The sequence below is a fragment of the Carassius auratus genome, chromosome 42 (genome assembly GCF_003368295.1).
Source record: "Carassius auratus strain Wakin chromosome 42, ASM336829v1, whole genome shotgun sequence".
Taxonomy (NCBI): Eukaryota; Metazoa; Chordata; class Actinopteri; order Cypriniformes; family Cyprinidae; genus Carassius; species Carassius auratus.
In genome coordinates this window covers 8,335,093-8,359,916 of record NC_039284.1, presented here as the reverse complement: position 1 = coordinate 8,359,916, position 24,824 = coordinate 8,335,093, and the positions used below count along the sequence as shown (strand labels likewise).

The 24,824-nt window shown below is 39.7% G+C and overlaps 1 protein-coding gene across 8 annotated transcripts in view; it reads right to left on the bottom strand.

Moving 5' to 3' along the window:
• Positions 1–1,691: 1,691 nt before the first annotated feature.
• LOC113060538 (SPARC-related modular calcium-binding protein 1-like) overlaps positions 1,692–24,824 on the bottom strand; it is an 85,915-nt gene continuing 62,782 nt past the window's right edge. For 6 of the 8 annotated variants that reach the window (XM_026229525.1, XM_026229528.1, XM_026229529.1 and 3 more), the window contains 5 exons: positions 23,972–24,054; positions 22,299–22,404; positions 21,091–21,335; positions 19,876–19,912; positions 1,692–2,804 (listed from right to left, as the gene is read on the bottom strand). In XM_026229525.1, the coding sequence (XP_026085310.1) occupies positions 2,765–2,804; positions 19,876–19,912; positions 21,091–21,335; positions 22,299–22,404; positions 23,972–24,054 (511 nt within the window). In that variant the 3' untranslated portion in view covers positions 1,692–2,764. Of the gene's footprint in view, positions 2,805–19,855; positions 19,913–21,090; positions 21,336–22,298; positions 22,405–23,971; positions 24,055–24,824 lie in introns of all 8 variants that reach the window. The other 2 variants (XM_026229527.1, XM_026229526.1) reach the window with 2 other exon arrangements.

The following is a 24,824-nucleotide window of genomic DNA, read 5'->3' as shown; positions in this document are numbered from 1 at the left end:
TTAAGAGTTCGCTAAAACCATTTCAAAACTGAATTGGAGAAAAGACCAAAAGGCACATATGATAAATATTTACAACTGGACTGGTTTCATTTTTAAGCCAAATTAATAGCTACACAGTACATGTCAATAAGCAAAAAACAAAAACAAAAACAGACAACAAACAACAACAACTACAACAACAAAAACACACACACACACACACGTTTGTTTTTGTGAAAAGTGGGGACATCCCATAGGCGTAATGGTTTTTATACTGTAGAAACTGTATATTCTATCGCCCTTCACCAACCCTACCCCTAACCCTAACCCTCACAGGAAACTTTGTGCATTTTTACTTTCTCAAAAAAACTCTTTCTGTATGATTTATAAGTGTTTTGAAAAATGGGGACATGGCTTATGTCCTCATAAGTCACCCTCTCCTTGTAATACCTGTGTCATACCCATGTCATTATACTGAGTTGTGTCCTGATATGTCACAAAAACATGTCCCCCCCCCCACACACATACACAGGGAAATACAAAATACCAGACACAGAGAGCCTAAAGTTCCTAAAGTTGAAAGATACATTCATCAAAATAAGGGGTAAATATATTTATATCTCAAATTTTATTGCCGTTTTGAAAGAACTTGGATGTTTCGCTTTTGGAATAGACAAATAGCATTTCCAAAGCCCAGTCAATGATGACATAGAAGTTAACTTTGAGTCAGTGTAAATACATCAAAACAATTAATCAATTTAAAACAGTTACTCTTTTCTCATGCATTCCTGCAAAATAACTACAAGCGATTACCTAGGATGAGAAACAAATCATTGCTAGTGAACACACTCCAGCTAACACAGATGCTTAACAATAAATCACACCAGATGGGACATAAGCTTGGAGACTTTGCAAAAAAAAAAAAAAAAAAAAAGGAATATACTGAATTATTATAAGACCTACACAGAGCTTGTGATTCATACAGGACTCTTCTAACCAGAGAAGAAAATGGAATTTAAATAAAAATTTAAATAAAAACCTTTGTGGTAATGCCATGGTAAAATGCAGTGGTACTGAAAGATTACCATGTTATTAACATGTCACTCGCTGGTACCTCAAGGAATGCAAATGTATGCAAATACCCAGCATTGATGTATGGAAAGAAGGTAAACATAAGTATTTCTCATGAAAATTACTGCTAGGCTAGTTATATGCACTCATCAGTTCACAGCAATACTGTACTATTTCTCAGTTGAAGGTTAAAGACTTGATAAAGGCATTGTGAAAAAAAATCTACAACAAAACACCAGTTGTTCATTATGTGAGACACACCATATACTTACTGAATAATCCATTTGAAAATAGTAGAGCTAAGTTAAGTGTTTTGTGACATTTACAAAACTGATTTAGCATGATAGTGTTTTTGACTTTTGACTTCTGAATTAACCGCGTGGAACCTACTGATAATTCTCATGCGATGAGATGGTTACCTGTACATTACTGGAGTCTCGGGGTGCAGGTCTGAGAGACCGTAGCTAATGTTTGTTGACAGAAACGACTTCGCTCCATTTCTCGTTCACTATCAATGCTCCATTAGTTACGTTGCCAATGTGAACGAAGAAGCAAAACATACTGGTTGAGTGGACACTATCAGAAACAACAGCAAACTGAACAAGAGGCATTTAAAGACAAGCTAATTTCAAAATACTGTAGAGTGTTTTTTATTTTTATTTTATTGACATCCAAAAATGTCACATTCAAACACAACTAAATAATACTGTCTGGATTAGCGGTTAGCATGGATGTGGCAAATGTAGACGCAAACAGGTAATCGCTCAAACTTACAGTCAGTGTTCTCTAACATACATTTTTGTAATATTAATAAGACATTTACAACACAAACAAAGGAAATAATAAAAATGTTGGACCCTCTTCATATTAAGTGTCCCTGTACGTAGTAACCACAGTTTAAGTACACATTGGAGCATAGTATCTACACCTCTAATGTCTGTGTAACTTTACACATGTAACAACCCACCGAATGGTATGTGTAAGTACAAATGTGTAACAGGACACTGGTAACAACACCTTTTGGTAATCAAAGTACAAATGCGTAACAGAACCAACAGCACATTTTGGTAAAGTATTACACTTTATATTAAATTTGTCATGTAATTACTAAGTTAAGCTTTACATATCAATTCTGGTTGGTGTCCAGAATGTTACACTTTATATTAAGTTGACAGTTCCTGAGGAGTTACTATGTGAGTACATTGGTATTATAGTTATGCACCAATTCCAACTTGAGATCTAACCCCTCCCACTTTACATATAACTAAATCTACCCATCTCCACCCCCGGATCTCCCATTTCCAACCCTAAACATACCCATCTCCACCTCCTGGGTCAACTGGTTCCAATTACTCTTATACACGTTGTTACAAAATATAGTTATATATGTCCCGTTACACATTTGCACAAACCATTAGGAGGGTTGTTACATGTCTGTATTTACACAAACATTACAGCTGTAGATACTATATACCAATGTGTACTTACACTGTGGTTACATACTACATACACATGTATTTACTTGTGAGTGCACAGGTATTAGGGACACTTAATTTAAAGTGGGACCAAAATGTCTAGCAATGGGAGAAGAAAGTGCAAATATTTTGGCTCCATGATATCATTTTCATCTTTTTTTTTAATCTTAAGGAACCTCTTAATAATTTCTCAGAATCCTTCGTTGTACTATTCTTGGTCTGTGCTTGGTGCTATTGCCTCATCTTCTGGAACTTTCTGTCTTCAGACCAGACGACCTACTGGAAAACAGACAGGATGGTGAGACAGGTGAGCGGCGAGGTGTTTCTGCTCAGCTTAGCTGGCGTGCAGATGTGCCAAAACACTGCAGTAGCGTGACAAGACAGCAGCATTCTTGAGATGATCTGCACTCATGCATGCACACGCGCACACACGTACATGCAGCCTTGATCTAGTCTCCGGTCACACGCACACAACAAATAGGAAGAGAGATATGGGGCAAACAACAAGGTCTGGCATTGCTGATGTGTGTGTTTTGTCTGCGAGCAGAACATCTCCAGATGCACCAAATGCATTCAAGATGATATGTTCGATGTCAGCTTCAAAAATGCACTGGCTTCATTTAAAATCTGCAGTGTGTATGTAAGCATCTTAATGTGGATGGGAGGATGAGAGGCCATGTTTGTTCTCTTTGCAAAGTCATGTGGAAAACAGATCCTTCCCCTGCAGCTGATGTGTAACTCTATGACAATCGACAACAAATCACTGGTGATTTATGCAGACTGCTGCTTTTAGGTATATGTATATATATATATATATATATATATATATATATAAGTAATTTTTATAACATAAACCTTACATGCAGCATAAAGACAGTATATGTAGTTCACACTGTGTCCTGTACAGTAAAACCATAAAAGACTGTGTAGTTGGATCATAATGGCATTGGGAAAAGGGATATTTGGTGTCCGCAGTTTGGGCCATGAGACTCCTTTTGGAGCCATCAGAGCGGACAGATTGCTTGCAGATGGCTGCTGTGGAAGTGAGTACAAGAGCTCCAATGAAGAACCCCCTCCTCTTCCCCATAGGGGAAGGGTCTGACAGGCAGAGAGGGGGTCCCGGCCGTGGATACTCCATCAGATGTGCACGTATGTAAATAAGTTCAACAGCAGACATTTGAGGGCAGAGAAATGCAGGTGGATCCTAAGTCAAAAGGAATAGACCTGTTGTATCAGTTAACCTGAATTTACTAAAACACAAACTTAAGTGCTTCAGTTTTATGCAAAAGTTTAATTTACACATACACATTATGTATTTTCCAGTGCCTTCACCAGAACTTATGACCGATTAAAATGTCTTTGTACTTATTAAAACTAGCATTACAGATATGTGTTTAGGCCACTTTAGTCACCAACAGAAGTGCAAGAAAAATTCTAAGACATGCAGAAATACAATCAGTTGTGTTCAGTCAGTGTTTTTGCCTTACAATAATGTTTGTAATGTAATGCTAAGGCAACAATTTGAGTCAAATCTGTCAGGAAATTTCATATTTACATAATTTGTCCTTATGCATGTTTATGCAATGTCCTAAGTAAATGGCATACTATGGCATGAGATGCTACTTAATTGCTCAGACAATACTTTTTTTTTATTTTTTTTTTACTTTAATTGTCTTATGGATGTCATTAGGAGCCTTTGTAACAGACCTGCCACAAAGCTATGCGAATACGTTGCAATTTTAGGTTTCAACCACGACAGAGAGGCCAAAGTGTTTACTTCCTTAACTAAATGTTTTCAGTATTAACCATGCTATTTCAAAAATACCGTAGTTTTTCAGTAGCAAGCTACTTTGTCCAACAACTATCACTATAAAATCATGATTTGTTTTAATGTCAGAATGAATTGCAGCATAGCTTAACAGCAGCCTGAGGGATTACACACAGCTGTCTATTCGCTGGAATGTCTGTTTCATCCAAGTGGATCAGTTCGCAAATGTAAATAAACCAATACAAATTATTAATAATACTTTGCAGTAAAATTATGTGGCTGTTTGCCTCTGATTTTTATCCTGATTGTTCTACAATTGCCTCCTTAAGAAACTTAAATGTAATTTGCAAACATTTGCTGGTTGAAACATTCATCACAGCAAGCGTTCCTATCAAACATAGCTAGTATTTATGTGGTCACAACTTTTGTAGCTAATGGCAATGCAGGGGCGGGTTTGGGGCGAATATGAGAGTTTGTCTTGTTTGTCCGTTAGCGTGGAGAATTCTCTAAGCTCTCAGTGTCTGTGTACTCATTCTACTCAAAAGCCCAATTCCCTTCGGTAATTAACAGTCACCAGAAAAAGGGTCCACTTTGGCCTCTACTCTTTCCGAGTGGTAAAGTGATGAAATGACTGTGTCATTAAGGACACAAAGCCTTTCCCTGCTCACCCCGTCCCCCCTCATCTGATAAAGGCCAGGGAAACCAGATCCACAGTGTCTGAGAGCTGCCTTACCGGACAACTGATCTCGGATTATGCTGAACATTGGAGACCTGGAACGGTAGGCTAGTGCCTTGTGGCAAAAAAGGTGTGCAACCAGGTATTGCTGATGCAGATTCAAAATGACTTCTAAAACATTTGGAAGTTTACTACAAATATACTGAAAAAAAAAAAAAAACTGGATTTTATATACAAAACACAACATAGTGGATTTCATCTGGTCTTGGCATAGCGACCAATATTGTTTAGTATTCAAATGTTAAAGTCTTTAAAAATTAATCAATAAATGTATTATTATCAGCATGATTCCAATGATGACCCACTAATAGGCGGAATAGGGAGGTGGACGCACCAACAAGGAGGTTATATGACTGCAGCCTCTAGCGTCTGTCGCTAGTGCATCTCTTGAGATCGGAGAGTGAGGTTTACCTACACAGCACTTACTCGCTACCCACCATTACACTCACCCCCCTAAACCTCACTTCCATCCGGGTCACGGTACCAATTTAACCCCTCTCTCCCGGGTCCTCACCGCCACACCTCGCACTCGCTCTGAGTGGACCTCGAACCCATGAGGTGACTCCGGCATGGGAGGTGGATGCACCAACATGGAAGCTAAATGACTGTGGCCACTAGCGTCTGTGGCTAGTGTGTCTTTTGAGATCGGGGAGTGAGGTTTACCTGCGCAGCACCTACTCGCTGGCCTCCGTTACACTTGTATACAAAAGGCTACAGAAAAGAAGGGCAATTCACTTTGAGTCAGTGCAAAACGTCCCAAGCAAGCAATCTGCTCACTTTTTTACATACTCCATTGAAAACATCACCCTGATGTCATCCACAATTATCGTTAATGACTAAGATGCAACAAATCAGTGTGTCTGCAACATTCTCCCAGCCAGATGCTTAAAGCGTCTTGTACACAAAGCTAATGGCATGCACACACAAAGCCTCTTTCTTACACCAGAGTCACGAGTGAGCCTCACGTCTGCTGTCAAAATTAAAACAAACAAAGTGACATTTTCCATCTCACTAAAACCTCTTCAGTCTGGCATGTACGTTTTGTCCATCCTTCACCACCTGGGCATTTTTACCACTTAATGCAATACAGTGGCATGCATTTTGTCTTAAATATGCTTCTAAAGAACTTTCAACTAAACTAATGAAAATAAAGCACCAAAATAAGTGTTCCAATGTACTGGTAGAATCTGAAGAAAAGTGCAGCACAGGTGGGTCCCACATAGTGATATTTGTCCTTAAACAATTAGCTTGGAAGGATGGCCACCCTTGTTTTAAGAGCCTGCTTAATTTCCAACAAAGACATAAAAGCTAAGATCCACATTAGAGGCTAATAATTAGTGCATTTAGTTTTAGAGTTTCTTACATAAAATTAAAATAATGCCTGTAAAATAGATGTCACACTTTTCCTTTTTCTTTCAATTATTACTATTATTTTAAATCTGAGACCTCACTATAGTATGTTAACTCTGAACTCTTAAGTAACTATTCTCCAACTATCTTAGTTTCCCAACCAAAAAAATGAATAAAAATAATGTCAATGCAATGCAATCTGATATCTTTGTCTGTCGCAAGTTTGAGGCGTAAGGTTGGAGCTTTATCTAGCAATTATAATGTCTGCATTTGAAAGGTCTAGTATGGAATAGTGCTAACCATTTGAGGGAGCCATTGGTTTGAAAAAAGTTGAAAATAAAGAACTAAGAAAGCAAGACCACGATCTTTACCAAAAAACAAAAAACAAAAAAAACAAATTGTCAACTAGCTCCATTGCAATGTATGGTTTCTGAGAAAAAAATAAATAAATAATAATTAAAAAAAAAACATGGTTTGGCTGCTTTTGGACAACTCTAAACTAAAGGTAACCTTGGTCTGGCTGAATGACCAATGACCATCCTAAGTCAGCCAAGACCAGAAAAAATGGCACTATTCTTTGCTAACATTTAAAAAAGTTATCAGCATTCAAGCAGATAGGGTAAGACTTAGGCATTGCATAAGCACGGTGAGAATATGCTAGTCTTAAGAGAACCAAGTCTTGTTCACAGCAAAGTTAAACGAGTCTCCTTTCCGAGTCAATTTTTCTTTACACATCCTTGCTTTGTACGTCTAATTCGTTACTGGTGTTTTGTTTTGCTCTCCACTATGCTTCCACATTTGTCACTGTTAAGTTAATTTAGGAATTGAGTGAGATGTATTCCTCATTAAGTAAGGAAGAGTCCATCTGATTAAATTAACCTTGATTAAAAGCAATAAATCTATTGGTTGTGAACCCGCAGTATAACCTGGAGGAGTTCTGGAAGCTGATTGGCCATCAAAACTTCACATGTTAAATAGAACCAGGTGTGCTTTGGTGATTAGTAGTGAGCAGAGGGATCTCTGTTGGCAAGGTTAATGTGCTTCTCCTACCCAAGTTGGTGGTGCTACTGATACTGGAGAAAGATTGCTAAAGCAAGTTTGGAGTAAACCAAATGCTGAGACGGCGGTGAAAAGCCACAATGTGTTCATCAACTTTATAGAAGCTACTGGTAGGATAAAGACTCTTTTATTGACTGTTAAAGAGATCAATTGTGAATGTCTTGCAAGTTGTTTATTAATGCTAGCAGGTTTAGCATTTAACATGCTATCTGGTCATGTGCAGTAAATGCATATGATTTAGTGTTGTTAGACCAGTTTGCACTGTATTTCTGATTTGTGCGTATTCTAGTAACATTGGTTGTAATTTAAATAAGTTAAAACCTCTTTAAATGACTTTATTACTGTGTGTAGTGACTCATATCTATATATTCTCTGTATAGGTTATTAAGCTAAGCATCTGAGCTAAGCATCTGAATTGAACTCTGAAAAGAAGCAGAAGAAGACCAAGTTGCTGTTGAAAGATTTTAATAAAGTGCTTCAATGAAGAATCTGAATCCGATGTTTTGAGTTATTCCATGCATCCTATGAAGTTGACTGGAGCCTTGTTCAAGTTGGGGCAGAAATTGAGTCTGAGAATCTCTAGATAACTTGACAGTCACCTCCAGTGTTAATTTCGTTGACTAAATATTTTCGTCACGAATATATTTTTGCGGACGAAAACGAAACGAAAACTAAAATAGAAGGCACTAATGGAGACTAAAACTATGACTAAATTGATTGACATTATCGTCAACGAATAAAGGACGAGACGAAAATAGACTGTGACGAAAATCAAATCAGCAGATGGGAGAGATGCGAGGAATGAACAAAAGAACCGGCAAAACATAACAGGCGAGACTGCATGAGAGAAGAGAACCAATCCGAGCCTGACTTATTGAGACGTGAAGCGAAGGTTTTCAGTTTTTAAATGAGCTCCCGGGAAGACGGCATTCGAAGAGGTGATGTCTAAAGCGACAAAATGTCCACAGCTCACTTCACGTTTGACGACAAACAAAACAAACTGTAAAGCACGCGGAGCGCTCATTCGTGGCAAGAACACAACCAATTTGAAAAGACATTTACAGACGAGCCACCCGGACATTTTCTCAAATGTAATTTCACAACGATGTTCTTTTGTTTATTGAGCTAAGCAAAATTGGAATAGTGCAGTGCGTAGATGTTGTAGCATTAAATATTACGAACTGAAAAGTACTGTAAAATAGCCCCTTCTTCAAGTTAGATGAGAGCACAATACTAATACGTAATATCATGATAGATACATTTGATTAATACTAATGTTTAGTATATTTTATAATGTTCTACTTGTTGACAATATCACAAATATTTCTATATTAGTCATGTGAAACATGAATGTTCACATCCTATCATTATACATACAAATCTAGCAATATTTTAGTATTTAAAACATACAATATTGCTAGACAAATGAATACCTTATAAAATCTTGTTACTTTTTTTTTATCCACCTAGCTGCCAACTTATTAAATATTTACTTTAAATGTATGCACTTATTGTTCAGCTCAGCTGTAAGCTTTAAGGTCCTGGACCTAACGTTATTTTTCTTTTATTGATGGTCAATTGGCAGCTAGTTATTGTTTACATTATCATGACAGTGTTTGTTGCTGCATAAAAGCTTTTGAATCGAAATAAAGACACAGTTGTGTTGAAATAAAGTTGAATTTGTGTTTTATATATTTTGGTTAAGTTTGTTTCCTATACCAGCTGTAAAAAATTGTCTAGTAAATCTGTTATTGATTTTAGTCTTATTTTAGTCGACTAAAATACCAAGCAATTTTAGTCGACTAAAATATCAAGCAATTTTAGTCGACTAAAATTAAAACCAATCAGATGACTAAAACTCGACTAAAACTAAAAAGAATTATAGTCAAAAGACTAAGACTAAAACTAAATTAAAATTTTGTGTCAAAATTAACACTGGTCACCTCTCATCATAGCCTATGCTACACCATCCGCTGGAACGCCACTCTCTCATGAAGGTGCATATGACAGTTAGTGGAAACTAGAGATTTAGATTTTTTTTTATTTTATTATTATTATTATTATTATTGCTTCAGAATGCATCTATTGGCCCCACCCAGAACCATGTTTTGTACTTTTTAAGATGGATGGATGTGACTTATTAGACTTCAAAATCTCAACACTCATTCAATGCCATTATAAAGCTTGGAAGAACCAGGACATTATATATATATATAGGGGTGTAACGGTTCACAAAATTCACGGTTCGGTTCGATACGATACACTGATGTCACGGTTCGGTTCGGTTCGATACGTTTTAGATACAGCAAAATGTAAAAACATCTCAACTCACTCAGCACGCGCTGAAGGCTCGTTGCAAAATGTCTAATGCATTTAACAGACCAGAAATATAAGATCCTAAAATAACCAACAGGTCTGGTGTTTGGGTTGGATTCCCTGTAAACTATAGTGTCTAAATGCTGCAGGGATAGTTTGCTGCGTGCATGTTTCTCCTTTTTTTCGTCTTTTCCCAGATAGTACTGACGCATATATCCCAGATATTCCCGCTGTTTTTTTTTTTTTTTTTTTTTTTGTAATCCCGCTGGTGTACCCTGTCATGTTGCAGATGCGACATACCGTTGTTTTTTTATCCACCACTCTCTTGCCATCACCATTATAGCTTAAAGGGAATCCAAAGTGCACCCAAACACCAGACCTGTTGGTTATTGGAGGATCTTCTCATTTCTAGTCTGTTAAACGCATTGGCTATTTTGCAACGAGCCTTCAGCGTGTACTGAGTGAGCGAGCGCCTGCTGAGTAGCCTAACATAAACATATAAGATGGTGTTTTTTTCTTCTTCGGGAGTGTCAGGGGCGTTGCCTGTTATGTTGTTTGGGTTATTGGGCTACCTTGTTGAACGCATATCATTATATTTCTTTCTCTCTCTTTTTTTTTTTTTCAAATATAATTAATTACTCCAACGAACCGTTCGGTATACATAATGCGTACCGCGTACCGAACCGAAAGCGTCGTACCGAACGGTTCAATACGAAAACGCGTATCGTTACACCCCTAATATATATATATATATATATATATATATATATATATATATATATATATATATATCTAAAACTCTGATTGTATTCGTCTGAAAGAAGAAAGTTGTGTAAACTTGGGATGGCTTGAGGGCGAGTAAATCATGGGGTAATTTTCATTTTTGGGTGAACTATCCCTTTAATATACTAACTTTCCAGGAAGCCTTCAGTAATTCACTTGTCTCAGAAAAAAAGTTTTATAAAATCCTTATTATGGTGTAGTAAAAAGCACTCCCGACATTTTTTATTCTGGTGTCTGGATTGCAGTAACTGTAAGTACAGTATTGTAACTAAATAAATGTTACAATTTGTCATACGTTCATTGTCAAACAGCCACAGCCAGATGAAGGAAATGTCTATTGGCTCTCATTGCGTCGTAGACATTTTGGCAGCGCATGATTCCAAATCGCGTCTACATCAGACTCATCAATTTTACTTCTAGTACACTTAAGCGGCAAGACATAAAACTGTCTTTTAGTAGAAGTTTGGCCCACTTCATCAAACCCTCGAGTGTGTACATGGGAGATGAGTGTTGAAAGCAAACTCTTTGGCTGTGGGTAGGAGAAGCCCCATCAGCTCTCCAAATGAAGCAGCTGTTTATCTTGGCAGTGCTAGTCACGGTCCACTGAGCCTGACTTTCTGCCCGCTCCCGGCCACTGTTTTGAGGTTTAAGTGGGCAGCGCCAGGGTAAACACATGAGCTCAGCCCTCACTGGGTCCTTGGTGGCTCTCTGCTAGGCTACCAGAACCCACAAGCCAGGGTAAACAGCAGCTACGCGACTAATAACAAGGGAATCCCACTGGTCGGAGAGCGAGCTGGCTAGAAACGGTGCTAGTGGGCTAGCGAGCTTGTCATCAAATGCTAAACACCTAACTACGAGCAAAACATTATGGCTGGCAAAACAGACGCAAAGGAGCGAGAGAATGAGTTGCCATCATGCTATGAGATACAACGTCTCTGGTTTCTGCTTTACGTCTCTGTCTCCTACACTGCAAAAAAAAAAAAATAATAATAATATAATTTTTTTTTTTTTTTAATTGAGACAGTCTTGGTCTCAGAGCTATTACATTTGCCATATTTTCAAATAAACTGTTATGCTTCCAAATAAGTGTGTTTTTTTTTTTTTTTTTTTCTGTGGCTCTAAAGAAAATATCACTGAAGACTACCACTTATCAAATGTGAATAAATGGTGCCACAAAGTCTTATTCAAACCAGTTATAAAGTTGCACATGAATTCTGACTGTCTACACACAGGAGCCCAATGAATTAAACCTCATGCTGTAATTTAGCAAAGAGAAACAGGTGGGTCTGGACACACTGAATTATAGAATTTAGATAAATATTTCCTCCCCTTAAGTTCTACTTTAGAGAACCACAAACCAGAGGAGGCCGATATGGAGAAACACATCAGCATTAATATTAAAACCATACTTTCCTTCTCATAACCTGCTAATATACAGCAAAGTCATGACAGCACTAAAAAAATTTTTATACAAAAAATAGAAAGAAAAAAAAGACCTTGGGGACATGACTCTTGGTGATTATTTTGGAAACTTTCTTCTCCCTACGAGATTAATGAGGTTGGAAACATTTTACAGACCTACTAATGCACTTTATTTTTACTTCATTACTTATCTTTGAAGCAGAACAAATGATGTGTTCGAGGAGAAGCAAGTAACTCCAAACCTGCTACATTTGTCCAACAAAAGCTGTTAGAAGGGGATGTCTTCTTGTAATAAGTAACATAAGTAGCTAGTCTTTTGGCCAGTGATGAAGTGGCAGAACTTGGTGCGGCTAATGATGGGATGTAATGTTATTTGAACTCAATCAGCAGAGGATCAGGTGGACTGTGGGTTGCCTTGGCATCTGGCCCATTTATCTGAGGGTAGAAGTTGCTTCCAACTCAAGGGTCAAGTTTTGGCTATTTAACATGACCTAACTACACCACTCTGGGGGCAAAAAGGACATTTGTTTAGACATATTATAGTATATTTATATTAGTGCTGCCAATCTATTAAAAAAGAAATAAATGAATACAGAATTAATCGCAACTTTTTATGACTGAAAGTTTTACTTTACATTTTACTTTTGACTATATAGCTATTATACATTACCTTAAATTTGAGAGCTATGAAAACATTTATAAAAAAAACTTAAATAGTTATAATTGATGAACACTTTATAATACAGAATTGTTGTTTGACTCTTTTTTTTAAAGAGGACAAACCAGCATTTTGTTGTAGAAGTGAAATCTTTTCAAATATGAAAGTATCAAAACGTTATATAAGTTTAAATTTACTGTAAAAAAAGGCACTGTATATATGTACAGCCTTATGTTTAAATAAGTTATGTTCCAAACTTTAAGTTGAATTAAAATGCAGAGGTTCCTGTGATATTTCAATTAGGTGTTATACCACAAACAGCCACCAAATGACACCCAAACTCCATTGAAATTGGATTTTTTTGTTTTACTTCTATAACAAAATAACCACCAATGGGATGGAATCTTGAGAGTTAGACCTTTAAAACGATATGTATGTTGTCAAGATTATAAAAAAAAAGTTTTGATTGTAAAATAACTTAAAACATTTTGTAAAATCACACCCCTAAGTGAGACCGCCCACTTAGGGGGAGGAGACTGCCAAAAGATTTTAAAATACCATTTCTATGGTAACACAATGTTCGATTTAGGGCAGCAACAAAAAATTATTTTAATTAGAACTATTAATCGACAAATCATCAATTATTTCACAGATTAAACAGTAGACTTTGAATTATTATTCAGCTTTTTCGATTAGTTAAAATATTGAGTTATAAATATTCTAACATATAAAGGTAGGCTGTCACACCTGGACTCATTTAGTGTGTTTTTGCCCGTGACCCAGTTTCTGTCTTTCCGTGTTTTGGTTTGATTAGTTCCCAGGTGTGTCTATTCTCTTCCTCATGTGTGTTAATTTAGTGATTCCATCCACCTGTATTTCCCCATTAGCCTCTGTACATAAGCCTTGTCCTTTCAGTTCTGTTTTGTCGGGTCTCTTCATTTGCTACTAACTCACTCACTTACGTGTGTCGATCCCTGTGCTCCATGAGTTGTATATATTAAAAGCCTTATTTCGTTTATCCTCGGCTCCGTGTTTCCTCCGGCAGCGTAAACCGTGACAGAAGACCCGACCTAAAAAATGAAAGTATAAAACTGCGTGTTTTCCCCTCCGTTTTGCTTTCGTTTTTTCACAGTCTTTTCTTTTCGTAGTCTCTATGGATCCCCTCTATCGCCCCGAATTCCTCATCCTCCTGCTGAAGCAGGAAGGACGTTCTCTCGAGGACCATACCAGACAGTTTCTTCTATTAGCTAATGCCACCAGCTACCCGGACGACGCGCTCTGCACCTTCTACAACACCAGCCTGAACTCCAAATGCAGAGCGTTGTCGTCCGAAGATGGTCCTCGGGAGGATTTCGCCGCATTCGTGGAGTGGACTCCCGACCCAGAGACCAGCCAGCCACCATCTCGCTACACGGAGCCAGAGCCCACCGCAGCCGCAGAGCCCGAGCCATTCACCGACAGGGAGCCGGAACTCGAGAGCGCGACTGACCAGGTGTGTGAGCCGGCAACACCGTGCATCGTGGGAGTCCTCGTGGAGATCGAGGGCGTGGAGGAAAGCCCTGCCCACACTCCTGCGACTGAGGGTGAGCTGTATGCAGTCTCTGAAGGTCATATGGAGCAAGTTCTGGATCTGATGGACTGGTCTATGGAGGTAATCCCTAATATTCCTGTTTCTCCGCTGGTTCCGTCCAGCCCTGTATACCCTCTCAGTCTCCCACTCCTCCCTCCTCCAGTCATTTCCTCTGCTCCATTTCCGCTGGTTCCATCCAGCCCTGAATCTTCTGTTTCTCCGCTGGTTCCGCCCAGCCCTGAATCTTCTGTTTCTCCGCTGGTTCCGCCCAGCCCTGAATCTTCTGTGTCTCCGCTGGTTCCGCCCAGCTCTGAATCTTCTGTGTCTCCGCTGGTTCCGCCCAGCTCTGAATCTTCTGTCTCTCCGCTGGTTCCGCCCAGCCCTGAATCTTCTGTCTCTCCGCTGGTTCCGCCCAGCTCTGAATCTTCTGTGTCTCCGCTGGTTCTGCCCAGCCCTGAATCTTCTGTGTCTCCGCTGGTTCCGCCCAGCCCTGAATCTTTTGTGTCTCCGCTGGTTCCGCCCAGCTCTGAATCTTCTGTATCTCCTGTGTTCCCTCCCGGCCTCCCTCTCCCACCTCCTCCAGGACCTGCTGGTCCCTCTGCTCCACTTTCGCTGGTTCCGTCCAGCCCTGATCCTCCTGTCCTTCCTCCCATCCTTCTCTCTCCTCCTCCTAGACCAGCCAGTTCCTTGTCATCCCTGCTGGTGCCAGTCAGTCCTGGAGCTCACCCTCAGTCCGCGCCATCGGGGCGCGATGTTTCGCCACTGGACTGCCAGTCTCCAGCTCCGCCTTGGCGCGTTAAGGCCCTGTCTCCGCCTCCAGCCTCCGAGCCCTGGACTCCTCCTCGGTCCTTCGACCCAGCGGCTCCGCCTTGGCTCTTAGCTCCCTCGTCTCCACCGTGGCCTGTCATCCCACCTGCTCCACCGGGCTCCCTCGTCCCTCCGGCTCCACCTTGGTCAGTCGTCGACCATCCGCCGCCTCGGGACTCCACTCCTCCGGTTCCACCTCGTCTTTCCATCCCTCCGGCTCTGTCAGGCTCCTCCTTCCCTCCGGTTCCACCTCCATCCTCGGTCGCTCCGGCTCCACAGCGGTCTGCCAGGACCCCGCCTCCGCCTTGGTCGCCTGAGCCTTCTGCTCCACCTAGGCCCTCCGGAACCTCGACGTCCCCCTGGCTCTGCGGCTGTGCTGCTCCATCTTGGGCTCCTCACCCACCGGTGCAGTCTCCGCCTGTCGGCCCCCTGGTGTCGTCGACCCCTCCTTCACCATGGCTCCTCCCGCCGTCGACTCCACCTTGGATCTCCGTCCTGGCTGGTCTCTGGTGGACCATCTGGCTCCTCCTGCTCCTGTCTCCTCCCTGGCTCCTCCCTCCGTCGTCTCCTCCCTGGCTCCTTCCTCCGTGGTCCCTGTCTGCTGGCCCCCTCCTGGGAGTCCGTCCTCCACCGGAACCTCCTCCCAAGTTCCCACCCACGCCTCCCTCGGTTGTTTCTACGGTGCGAGGACGCACCTACCGGGAGGGGGGAGTACTGTCACACCTGGACTCATTTAGTGTGTTTTTGCCCGTGACCCAGTTTCTGTCTTTCCGTGTTTTGGTTTGATTAGTTCCCAGGTGTGTCTATTCTCTTCCTCATGTGTGTTAATTTAGTGATTCCATCCACCTGTGTTTCCCCATTAGCCTCTGTACATAAGCCTTGTCCTTTCAGTTCTGTTTTGTCGGGTCTCTTCATTTGCTACTAACTCACTCACTTACGTGTGTTGATCCCTGTGCTCCATGAGTTGTATATATTAAAAGCCTTATTTCGTTTATCCTCGGCTCCGTGTTTCCTCCGGCAGCGTAAACCGTGACATAGGCCTAATTACTTAAGCTTTTGAAAAATTTTAATAAAAAAAAATTATGCAATTACATTTATTATACAATAAATGTATAAAACCAATATATATTTGGCACACAGAATGAGATGACAGAGAAACTATTATTCACCACTTTTCCTTTTATTTTCACTTCATTTGTGACAGCCGTAATAGATTTAGTTGAATTGAGCAGGGACATTTTTGTCCAATTTGGTCGCATTTTTGCCTCAAGCCACTGTTAATTTCCGACCTTTGGCTAGCGGAAGGCAGAGAGCGGTCAAATGTGTTTGGCCAGTTCACCAGGATGTATAATAAAAAATAATAATATTATTTCCAGATCTAGAGTGGAAGGAGAGAAAAACACATACATCTACAAATCATTGGTTCCTGACAGTGGATGCAAATCCAAGATGGCGGAGTGGTCTGATGCAGCGGCTACATCTCTGTTATGCTAATTTCAGCATACAGACCACTTCTGAAACTCACCAAACTGGTTCAAGAACTCATCACAGTTTGGTCAGATGATGCTATCTTAACATAACAGGACTGCTTTCAGTGCACAGACTGGAACATGTTTAATGAGGCAGCCACCTACAACAACCTCACAGACCTGCAGGAGTACACTGAAAGGCGACGGATCAAGACACACCGCAGAAAACGCTATTGGATTCGCATCAGACTGAGAAAGAGAGCTCACAGTCCTCCTCTACCGAGTATTCTGCTCGCCAATGTCCAGTCTCTGAAGAATATGATGGATGATCTTAGAGCCAGGTTAAGTTTCCAATGGGACATTAGGGACTGTAACATCCTTTGTTTGTCTAAAACATGGATCACGCCCTCGGTCCTGTGGCTGCTGTAACGCCGAATGATAACTTATCTGTTTTACGAATGGACAGGACAGCCGAGGCCAGTAAATCCAAAGGTGGAGGAGTGTATTTCATGATGAACAAGAAAAGGTGTGACCCCAGAAATATCTCCACTCTGTCACACTCCTGCTCGCCTCATCTGGAACTTTTATCCATTATTTACCCCTGGAGTTTTCATCAATCATTGTTACTGCTGTTTACATCCCACCACAAGCAGAGACCAGCTTGGCGTTGTCTGAGCTTCACAGTGTGCTCAGCAGCAACATTAACAAACATCCTGACGCTGCTATTATAATTGCTGGGGACTTTAACACAGCTTTAACAAAGTTTTGCCTAATTTTTATCAACATGTTTCCTGTCCAACCAGAGGACCGAATGCATGTCCTGATTTTGCCAAGTTCGATGTGTTCCTAGGTCAACATATTTTGTTGACCCTGGAACAACATTTTACTCCAAAAATATATTCTTAACCATATCCCTACACCTAAACCTAACCTTAACCATGAGTAATCCCTAAAATCAGAGGAAATGATAGATGAATGACACTGATGTACTAGCACCAAACACTGATTTTAAGCGTTAACTTCACAAAATCTAAAAACTGGTTCTTCAAATCTGATTGGTTAATCACAATGTTGTTCCAGGGTCAACAACGATGTTGTCCCAGGAACATGTCTCACTTGGTAAAATCAGGTTCTGCGGACCGAATACACTGGATCACTGGTTCACTCAGTTTAAGAATGCCTACAAAGCTCGCTCACTACTGGCTTTTGGCAAATCGGACCATGCCGCCATTTTCCTCACATCAGAATATAAACAAAGGCTCGTTCAAGAACCCCCAGTGCAGAGGGTGGTGACATGTTGGTCTGCCCACTCAGAAGCCATGTTACAGGCGGCTCTTGATGAAGTAGGCCTTTTCAGGCAAGTTCATCTGACGTCATCGAGTTCACGGATGTAGCATTAAGCTTTGTAAACATGGTAGCCGAGCAAGCAACTGAAACAATAGCTATTATGACCTTATCTAATCAGAAACCATTGGTGGACAGAACAATCCGTGCAGCAGTAAACAAATGCACTGCTGCGTACAATACCGGTCTCTCGCAGGGGAACATGGGTGACAAAGAGCTGATTGTTGACTTTAGGTAGAGACAGCAGCAGCCCAATACTCTTCTATATGATCAGCGGGACCCCTGTGGAGAGGGTGAGCAGATTCAAGTGCCTTGGTGTAAACATCTCAGAGGACCTGTCTTGGACTTCACACATTCAAACACAGGTTAATAAAGCCAGGCAAGACTGTACCATCTGCGACAGCTGAGGAAATTCAGGGTCTCACCAGCAATCCTGAAAACGTTCTATTCAGGGGCAGTAGAAAGTGTATTGACTCAGTGTATCTCAGTGTGGTATGGGAACAGCTCCAGTCAAGACTGTAAAGCCCTGCAGAGAGTTGTGCGCTTAGCTGAGCACATCTCTGGGTCTGCTCTCCCTTTCTGCAGAACATCTACATTAAATGCTGCAAAAGCAGAGCTGTTAAAATCATCAAGGACTATCCACCCCAGTAACCATCTTTTCACTTTGCTGCCATCTGGTAAGCATTTCCGCAGCCTGATGGCAAGAACAGAGAGACTTAGGAGGAGTTTCTTCCCCCAGGCCATCAAGCTCCTAAACTCAAAACCAGCCTCTTAACATCTTCAGGTCTCCACTTTAATATTCACTTTATCAGTAAGATATTCATCATTCTCCCTCCACCCATCCTCACCACATTCTACAGAGGAACCGCTGAGGGCGTGCTGACCAGCTGCATCACTGTCTGGTACAGGAACTGTAGTGCAGCAGACCACAAGACCATCCAGAGAACAGTGAATACAGCTGCAAAGATCATCGGTGCCCCTCTCCCCTCCATCCTGGACGTTTTCCTTACACGATGCTCCAGCAAAGCAAATAGTATAATGAAGGACCACACCCATCCCTTCCACAGTCTCTTCCAGCTCCTACCATCAGGAAGAAAGTACAGGAGCATCAGAGCCCGATCCGCCAGACTGCTCAAGAGCTTTTTCCCCAGACTGTGAAAGCTCTGAACTCAAATCACCCCACCCTCCTCTGAAGCTCCACACAAACCCCCTACCTCCTGAAACATGAACCAGCTCACCTCCTCCACCCCCAAACACCCCCAACCTTTCCACATCACAAAAGACTTTCTGAAACATTCTTTTTTTGTGTGTGCAATACAAATCATTTTTGTGCAATTCTCCTCTATGCACACTAGACACTTTTCACACACACTGTTGTATGTACATAATGCCATAAAAGACTCAGAAATATGTGTTTACATCTTGCACTGTTCCCCAGTCAGCTGCTTGACTTACGATGTTTCTCTTTGCACATGCACAGTACTATGTGAAGCATTCATAAAATCTTTATGACTTTCTGTTTCAGTCTATGTATAGGTAAAAATGTATACATATCATATTCATATTCAAATTTTAAAATAAAGCTCAACTTGAACTTGAACATGACTGCCAGCCGTCCAGGCAGCCGACAACAGACAAGTCATGTGACTTGCCAGAATCAGACTATGAGGAAAGATAATCACTCTAGAGGCCCTATGGGTTGAATGTGAATATTCCACCAAATTACTCTCCAGAATATTTTTGACCCTGATTATTCTGAGAATAGGTCACTTCTGACTCATACAGCACTCTGACTACAGTGAAAAACTATGATTAAAGTAATCATCTATTGAATTTAGTTCACAAAGAACACATGCACACACAAAAGCAGACACAACGTGGATGTCCATAAAGATGCATCATTCATCCCATCTCCATCATAAAAGGGGAAGGCATATATTGTTCACAACATTGCTTGCACTCTATTCCTATTGTTAATAGATTAGAACTTCTGCTCTCTGCAGCTGCTGAGGCAAATGTTAGTGCGAAAGCAATTAGTCAGGCCTTACTGAACAAATTTGTCCCTTGCCTTGTCCCCTGACTGCTGATGCTGCTTGTAGTGCTACCTGCAAAAAGAAGAACATACAAGAAAGACAGACACATTTTAATAAGTAAAGGATCTGACTGACACGTTTTCCCAAACCAGAGCTTCTCCTTTTGATGTTTGCACAATTTTTCCAGTAGTAAGGAACGACTGACTCTTACAAAGATGTCACTGTGCCAGCATTTGACTCATTTTGTACAGTCACCGTATTTTGGGGTTTGAGTAGGCACAATAAGCGTGTTTCTGCCTCAGAATAAAAATACTACTACTACTACTACTACTAATAATAATAATAATTGTGACAAAGTGTGTATAAAGTACACTGTCAGGTATGAAATTACAATTGTGATGTTTAAAGTCACATTGTGAGATATAAAGTAACACTGTTTGACAAAATCACAAAAGTCATAAATGTTCAATTTGCAGGATATAGTGTTACACTGCAACATATAAAGTCCCAGTGTGAGATATAAAGTTATATGGCTTCACATACAGTAAAGTAGCAATTATGACAAATTAAGTCGCAGTTTGAAATAATAAACTTACATTGCAAAATATTATGTAACAGTTTGAGATATAAAGTTGAAATTATGAGAAACAAAGTAGCAATAAACTGTTTCCAACTCCGAGTCTGAAATGGGATTCTATATTTACGAAAAAAACCCTATGAGACTTCAGGACTTTCTATAATCTTATGGAAACTTACTGTTAAGAAATTTTGCATTTACAATATGCATAAATCATGTAACACATAAAGTGTGGCTGGTGTCAGTTTGACGCCAAAGACACAACGTTCCTGTTTTGGATAACAATCATATTTGTAAAAAGTGTGTTTGCAATGTTGTGATAGTGTAATATTATGTTGAGAAGATGCTTCAATAACATCTACTGTCTACTGGGGTTTGATTATATAATAGGAAAATACATTTAAATGATTTCAATCAGAAGTTAATTTCAAAAGTACTAGAAGTTCTACCTAAAAAAAGTTGGAAACTGTTTGGAAGTTTGTAGGAACACCAACTTTCATTGTCTATTCAACGAAACAGGAAGTACAGGAAGGGAAATTAAGTAACTTCCGTAATAACGTCAAAAAATGTGGTTCCACCAAAGCACAACACCAACAATCCAGTTCTTTTAGAGTACCAAATCTAATTCATCATATGTTTTTATAACATAAATGCATTCAGAAAAACTGCACACCCTCTTTATTGACTCCTAGGCATCCTTTGAGTTCTTGAAGGGAGATGGTCTTGTCCTTGTCAAGGTCGCAGTAGTCTGTGAACTTGTGGGCACATCGTTTGGGCTTGGCTTTCTTCTTTACATAGCGCTTGAAGGGCTTCATCTCCTTCTTGTTGATATCAAGACTGCCATTATTATCCAGCTGGGCAAAGTACCAATGAACCACCCGTTCCTCCAGTGTGTGGCTTGGGTCAGGCTCAACAAACCTGGAGGAGAAACAATCATAGTTGGTGTGGTATACTGTATAATCCTTTCAACACATGTAAAACATACTTTCCATTTAAGATTTTTTGTTGCAGTGTGATTAATTTGTAAGAGAGAGAGAAGACAGCAAATGGCTAAAGAGAAGACACAGAGATAGTATTATACTTTGGCAGTTTCAAATTACTGTAGCGTTATTATTATTAATATTATTTTTATTTTAACAAACATTAAAAGCAGTCTTTGTCCTGTATGACATAATACTTGCGACTTAAATGGAATAAAACAGAAAAAAATAAAATCCCATAGAATTACTTTGTGTTCAGACACAGACTCAAAGGGTCCTTGGCTTCATCTAGGCATTAGAATATTAGACAGATGTGGGGAGTTGTGGATAAAAATGTCAAGCCTTACTCAGAATTGTGTAGGGACATTTTGTTAAAGCAGAAAGCACTACCTCCTGCCCCTAAATTAAAAAATCTAGTCAATCAATGCTGGTCCAATCAAGACTAGACTTGTTTATGGCTCATGTCTTGAAAATATGACAGTGTTTTAATGTTATATTAAAATTATAATATAGTAGTAATAGTAATAGTGAAAATAAGAATACTTTAAAAAAAAGTCATAATAAAAATTCCACATTCATTTTTAAGAACTGAAAAAAAAAATCACAACCATGCCTTTTCTCTGAAGAAAAGTAGGTAGAGTTTTTTTCAGACTTTTTTTTTTTTTTTTTTTTACAAAGTTCAGTTCCAACGCTAATCAAACACACCCAAACAAGCTAAGCAAGGTCTAAGGGTTACTAGAAAGCTACAGGCAGATAAGTTTTTAATCAAGGTCAGAGAAAAACTCTACATTTTTTCAAAACAATAAACATTTATTCTCATAACTTTATTATTATTATTATTATTATTATTATTATTTTCTGTTGCATGACAAAACTGTAAATAACTTTATTAAATTCTTACCTCCCGCCACCAGAGGGGGCTGGTGAGTTGATAGCCATCACCATGTCAGTAGTGAGGGCATCCAACAGGCTGGTTATGAATTCCACTTTCTTCCCCTCTGGACACCCTGTAACATTTAAAGAAAGACCGGTATAACAACAAACATTCCCATTTAAGCTTGCAGCAGCACACAAAATACATGTTTCAACATTGAAATATACTCAGATCAATTTGTTTTCAATTCTGCTCACAGTTAGCAAGGGATGTATTAAGCTGTCCAAATGAAAACACATTATGCAATACGGTTGTATTTCTAATACAATTCTTGTGCTGTACCCTCTACCTCAGTCCCACTAACTTCCCTGATTTTCCTCAATTTTGCTGGCTCAAGTTAGTATGGGAGGTGGGGCCCTGTGGTTTATCAGGTGACTTCACTTAGTATCTGTAAAGTTTGGACAATTGTGATGACGTGCCGGCTCAGTGTTTCTCAGACCAAGTGTTAAATATTCGGCACATTTAGACATAATAAAACAAGCTTGTTGGAAGCCCTGATGTAGATTAGCCCTGAGTTTGTTTGTTTGCACTAGCATGAAGCTACAGGTAGGTCTTGAGGTGGAATTTGGCCTGTAGAAATGGTTGTACTTCCATCCAAAGTTCTTTTTTTCTCCTTTCCGGTGTTGAAAGGATAATTTTTTGTTTTGGTGCCAGGTAGCACTCAAGTAGAGTACATAAAAATAATTTCACTGAAGTCCCCTGGGCACTGACAGCACCTCTCGGCCCCCTGCTGCGGCCATCCCCAGTGGTCCACACTGTCATAAACTACACCACACATCTGTTGCCCAGTCAGGAGCCACATTTTACTCTGTAAACTTACCAGATGGGGAATTAAAAAGGAGTTACGATTAAATTCTAAATGAAAGGGTAAGAAGCGAGAAACCTAGGAATGAACTGGAATGAGCAAAAGCCTAATATATCAAGGGAAAACAACCTTTAAATGCTAACATGTGGTCCTGCATGTTCTTGTATTCGATCCTGTAATCATTTGTCAAACATTATTAGCAAACACAAAAAAGGTAAGCAAAAAAATCATGAAAATGAATATATAAAATAAAACACCAATTTAAATGCAGAGAAACATATTAGCGATATCAATCGTCATTGCACATAAAACAAGCAATATAGATCACATAAATGAATTACAAATTGCTACTTGCTAGGCAGATTAAGGGGGAAGAACATTTAAATGGTCAAAAATCTGTATTTTTGGTCTATTGTCCACCATGGAAGAGGAATATGAAATAGTGAAAACTACATATAGCTTACAAATGACCTCAAAGCTACAGTTAATAAAGCTAATAAATGACTGATACACTGTATTAACGTACAATTGAAAAAAATAATTTTCAATCCATTTTAGAAATATGTGTATAAACAAAGGAATGAGTGACAAACTAATTGGACAGTTAAAGCTATGTTATTAAAGCTGTGGCTGACAAGTTAATTGTGTCCATTTCACACTTTTTTTTTTATTTCAGTTTAACGAGTGTATCATCTGTGTAATGAAGTACACTTCTTGTTGGAATTATCAGCATGAACTTGTGTTGACTTATTATTGCAATATTTATGCCACCAACTGGTTTAGAATTTGCAAATGTGCAAATTGGGACGCACCTCACGTCAAGTGTTTCGCTCACCTGTCAGATCTCTGTCTCTAAAAGGATCTTCCATGTCTGAGTCTCGAGAACGAGCCGCACTCTCACATTCTGGTTTCTCATACCTGATGGATAACACAAACATGAGGCACTTAGTTACAATGTTTATTAATCTGGAGGCCAGAATATCACACAGACTTATCTCTCTGGTTACTGGTTAAGTATATACTAGTTGTCATAGTAATTAATTGACCACACCCCCTTCCTTGTTTGTTGCCGTTGTTACTTATTGATCCCTTTTGTTCTTATGTGTATTTAGCTTTAGTGATTCTCTTGTGCTTTGTCAGTTGTTGATTGTAATTGTAACCCGGTTAAAAAAGCATGAGCTGATACGTGATGATTGTAGTAGGCCTAACATTTAATTAACAGAGTGTATAAATAGTGTGATTTAAAAGGTTGACATTCATTTAAAAAGTTGTTATAAAAATGTTAAAAGCAGTTTAAAAATTATTTTGTTTATTGTTTCATGGTAAAAGATTATGTTATTCTGAAAACTGTCCAAACCAGCATTTATGTGGTTAATACCGATGGGGCGGAGAGTCAGAGCTCGCGGGTTGGTTTAGAGCACGGACAGCGAGAGGAAAGAGAAAAAAAAGAGTGTGTGAGACGAACTGAGATTTTCTGATTTAATTTGTGAGTTAGTAGTGCACAAATCAGTGTGTAGATTGTGTCTTATGATTGTTTACACAACAACCGGTGAGAGTGACAAGCTGCATATTGCAAAACGGGAGGAATTTCTGCACGAAGTTCAGTGACTGTTTATTTCTGTGTTACTGCTAATATTAACGATCAGATAAATTTAAGTATAAGCTGGAGTCCGTTCATTACAAGTGAA